A 4,404-nucleotide genomic window follows, 5' to 3' on the forward strand; every position below is an offset into this window, starting at 1 on the left:
ATATTATATATATATACACACACACACACATATATATATATATATGTGTGTGTGTGTGTGTGTGTGTGTGTGTGTGTGTACATGTGTGTGTAGTAATGCACACGTTGTCGATGTTATTTTTACAAATATGTAGGCCTGCTATCATACACCATGTAGACAAAAAGAAACGCAGCCAAAGCTGTCGTTTTTTCTTCTCTTCCAGCTCTCAGTGCTTTAGATTCTGCGGTAATCTACCTCATCTTTCTTTTGCACTGAAAAACTTGCAGACAGTCAAGCCGGAAGTTGACGTCACACAGGCTGTAAATGATCGGGTTGGCTGCGCTGTTCAAGAAGAAGAACCTCAGAAAGAGGTTATAGAAGGTTTCACTAGCGGTACCCATGGCCGCAAACTTTTCCGGGGAGGTAAATCTAAAAAGCGTGACGCTCAGATAAGGAAGGAAGCTAATGATGAAGATGGAGCTGACGATGATGAGCATCATGGTAGTCTTCCCCATGCCACGCCTTCTCGTGGCTCGACCAAGGGTAGATCTAGTAGTAGTAGTAGTAGTAGTAGTAGTAGTAGTAGTAGTAGTAGTAGTAGTAGACGACTTTGGGGATTTCTTTTCGCTGACACAAGCAGACAGTAGTTTGATCACCCCTCCTCCTCCTCCTAGTCTTCTTTTGTTGGGGGGATTTGTGGCCGACATTTCAGTTGTTTGAGCGGTCGGGTCGTTTTTGGTGTAGTTTTTCTGTTTCTTGTCGGTGCCACCAGTGACGTCATGGCTACTTTGTTTTTTCTCCGTGTTCATGAGCGTAGTTGAACCTGGACCAGGACTGTACATTTCTCGGGAGGATGTTTGGTAAGATGATGTCTTCTCAACATTTGGCGCTAAGACATGATGATGCTGTTTCACTTTGCTCTGCTGACTGGAACACGAGCCAGTGGCTTCGAGGTCATTCACGCTCTCTACTGCACCATCGCAATGACGTTTCTCAAGGCCGAGTTGACCTGATTCGTCCTGTTCACTTGGGAGCGTCTTTCCCATGTCGGTTGTTTTCGACATACGTCTGGCCCTGCTGCTGCTAACATCTCTCTCCTCTTTCCTTGTTGTATCATTTGGAGATTCCCTCCCCTCCTGCCCCACTTTACCACCCTCAGCCTTTCCTAAATCTTTCATCTCAACTGAATCTTCTCTGGAGACACCAGTCCCCTTTGACCAACTATCGTTGGTAGACAGCGTCGTCACGGGGCCGGAAGTGATCGAGGGGGAATTCCTCCCGGAAGTGACCTTTTTTACATTCGCAGTAGAAGAAGGCAGAGCGGAATCCCCGTGGACCTTACTGTGTCGCCAAGCCATCAGGCCGATCAGAGTGTACAGAACAGATATCGGGATGCTGCAGGAGAGGAAAATCAAAAGAAAGAAGACAGAGTAGACGGTGGGCCACACGGTGTTGGTGTAGCTGTCGTCCAGCCCGCACTCGTAGCCCAAGATGTCTGCCCGGGGGGTGGGCCTGGTCGTGGTGCCGTACAGAACGGCGTAGGGGACACTGGCGACGGACGAGAAGGCGCCGATGATGAGGCACACAGCCTTGGCTTGGCGCACGCTCACTTGCCAGCCAAACGATCGGCATACTTTTCGGAATCTGCGGAAGTGAAGAAGAAGATGTGGTAGCTCAATGATTCTTTTCAAAATAGTCGGTATAATAATTCAAATTCAATGTAGTACGTGTAATAATGAGAAGAAGAAGAAGAAGAAGAAGAAGAAGAAGAAGAAGAAGAAGAAGAAGAAGAAGAGAGAGAAGGAGAAGGAGAAGGAGAAGAAGAAGAAGAAGAAGAAGAAGAAGGAGAAGAAGAAGAAGAAGAAGAAGAAGAAGAAATATAGTAATTATAATAATTTATGATGGTGACGAAATAATTTGATTGTAGTAATAATAATAACAATGTAGAATCTAATTTATTATAATATTATTGTAATAGAAATTATTGTAATGATGGTGATGATGATGATAATAATACATATAAATTATAATTATACATGTAATAATTACACTCCCTGGTGGCTCTATCTATGTGATACACATTGAAATAAATACATGTAAACAAACAAACAAACAACAAACGAACAGAGCCAAAAACATACACAAACAAACAAAAAACAGGGCCAAAAACAAACCCAAACAACAAACAAAACATACACAAACAAACAAGAACAAACTCAAAGCTGTCCCTGCATAATTTAGTAAAAGTTGATCTTATTTTGTGTGCATAATTTCTGATTATTTTCCTTTATCATTCTTTGTTAAAATTAACAGAATCGCACAATTTCACGTTTTTGGGATCAGTTTGCATAATTTCAGAATTTTTCCCGCTTAAAACAACGGGGACAGTCAAAGAAAAGCATCTTGCGCTAGATCTAGTTCACCTGACGACGGAGAGAGCGAGGAGAAGAATGGCGGAGGCCATGGCCGTAGCAGACGTGAAGAAATGGCGGGCACTACACATGGCGGCGTCATCGAAGTCCCAGATGTTGAACATGTCGTACACGTCAGCTGTGGGGTGGACAGTGGTCAGCACACATGCGTTGGGTTTTTAGTTTTGGTAAGAACAGTTTTACGGCACTTGCAACACAATAAGGTCATATAAGTGCCGAAAATTAGAGGTGTTACAAGAGAGTAACAAGCTCAAAAAAGAAGGAGGAGAGATCAGGACAATATATATATAAATCATATTGATAGAAAAGAAGAAGCAAACCAAACCAGAGCACCCGTCAACCACCCTAGAGATTTGTGAGGGGCTCCCATGCTCTTCTTCTACTTCCACAGACCGTGCGGTGCTCACCTCTCATTCAATAGGTCTCAAGTTCGAAACCTGACTCAACTGACTGCGAGTGCGAGGCGAAGGAAAACTTTCTCTTCTCCAAAAATGTCCCCCTTTCACTGCAGCCTACTACAATACCTACTTTGTATGTCCTGTCCTAAGAACAAGAATAGGCTTCGGCAGCCACCAAAGCAAAATTCAAAATTAACTCCTACAAAACTGAAAATGTTTCAAACGTGTCCCGCGCTCTTATGATGACTGACCATGGGTTGAGTAAGAGTTGCGAGATCCGTAAAAACCCCCCAAAAAAACAACCAAAATAAATTACCAAAACCAAACAAAAGAAAAACAAAAGCCACCAGGAAGTCATAGGCGCTGTAGAATATGTATATATATATATATATATATATATATATATATATATATATATATATATATATATATAGCAGTGGTTGTTATGATAGAATTATTATGTTATCTCACTTCCTGAATCACTCTCTGTCTCTCTCCTTCTGACCGCCTCCCCCCCCCTCTCTCTCTCTCTCTCTCTCTCTCTCTCTCTCTCTCTCTCTCTCCCCCCCTCTCTCTCTCTCTCTCTCTCTCTCTCTCTCTCTCTCTCTCTCTCTCTCTCTCTCTGCTTAGACGCATCCTGTTCACACTACTTCCGCCTTCCAAGAGTGCATGTTTAAGTGGACTCATGCGTGCGGGCCAAGGCCGCATTACTTTACAAGTGGGGCTGTCTCACAGCTGTCCCCACATGGACACATCGCTACCTCTGAACCACTAAGTTCTATCTGACATGTTGGGCTGTTTTGAGTTACTAAGACCTCGATGTCAGAAACCAAATGTTTTATCTGCGCTATCAAAATAGTACGATTATTTGGAGTCGTTATCAAAATCACATAATGTATTAAAAGAATTGAATTTGCAAAAGCTTGGCATGATGTGAAATTCAAAATTTTTTACGACAAATTTGTCTAAACAAAGAACTGAGCAGAAAGAGCTTTGTGTTTCTGGGGAAGCGACACATACACGCATAAAAATTATTTTAAAAAACAAACAAACCCATACCTGGAATAGCTGTCACGTTGGCAACTAGATCAAAGGAAGCTATCGCCATGATGAATATCTGAGTCGCTGTCCTGCGCACCTTCCGGAAGTAGACGAGCAGAGCCAGAGTGTTCCCGAGGAAGCCCACGACAGCGCAGCAGACGATGAACACGATGGCGGGAAGCATGATTCGTGTCGTCTGCTCCTGGAGTTGATCTAAGTAGGCAGTTCTCTCCTCCTCAGTGGCGTTGTGATGAAGCGTGGCGTTGTCCTTCTTCAGAGCATGAATGGGCGCTTCCAATGCCATGTTGAGAAATCTGTAAATCTCTAAATTGATCTACCAATCTCTATCTATCTGTCTATCTCCTAGTCTGTCTGTCTGTCTATCTATACAAACATATACATATGTATTGTATACAATATATTTTCCCCTTATATATTGGCCTATATTAACGCTGTTACTCACCCCGACGTTAGCCTTGTGACACGCCTCTATAGATCAGATAGGTTCTCCCGCACAGAATTGCACCACTAGTGAACTCGGAACCCGGAATAAA

At 43.1% G+C, this 4,404-nt stretch overlaps 1 protein-coding gene across 1 annotated transcript; it reads right to left on the reverse strand.

The window, feature by feature from the left end:
- Window positions 1-56: 56 nt before the first annotated feature.
- LOC101860775 (mucin-5AC) lies at window positions 57-4,404 on the reverse strand. Its single transcript, XM_005110886.3, has 3 exons — window positions 3,869-4,404; window positions 2,403-2,529; window positions 57-1,623 (listed from the first exon to the last, which is right to left on the reverse strand). The coding sequence occupies exons 1-3, from the start codon at window positions 4,152-4,154 to the stop codon at window positions 231-233; spliced, it is 1,806 nt and encodes a 601-aa protein (XP_005110943.1). The 5' UTR covers window positions 4,155-4,404; the 3' UTR covers window positions 57-230.

This window comes from Aplysia californica, unplaced genomic scaffold (genome assembly GCF_000002075.1).
Source record: "Aplysia californica isolate F4 #8 unplaced genomic scaffold, AplCal3.0 scaffold00960, whole genome shotgun sequence".
In the NCBI taxonomy this organism is placed as follows: Eukaryota; Metazoa; Mollusca; class Gastropoda; order Aplysiida; family Aplysiidae; genus Aplysia; species Aplysia californica.

Excerpts from the sequence above, each read along its gene's own strand:
- LOC101860775 (XM_005110886.3), bottom strand. The coding sequence starts at position 4,154 with ATGGCATTGGAAGCGCCCATTCATGCTCTGAAGAAGGACAACGCCACG. Across the intron at positions 2,530-3,868 it reads CAACGTGACAGCTATTCCAG|CTGACGTGTACGACATGTTC; the intron begins GTATGGGTTTGT and ends TCCACCCCACAG. Across the intron at positions 1,624-2,402 it reads CTCGCTCTCTCCGTCGTCAG|ATTCCGAAAAGTATGCCGAT; the intron begins GTGAACTAGATC and ends TCACTTCCGCAG.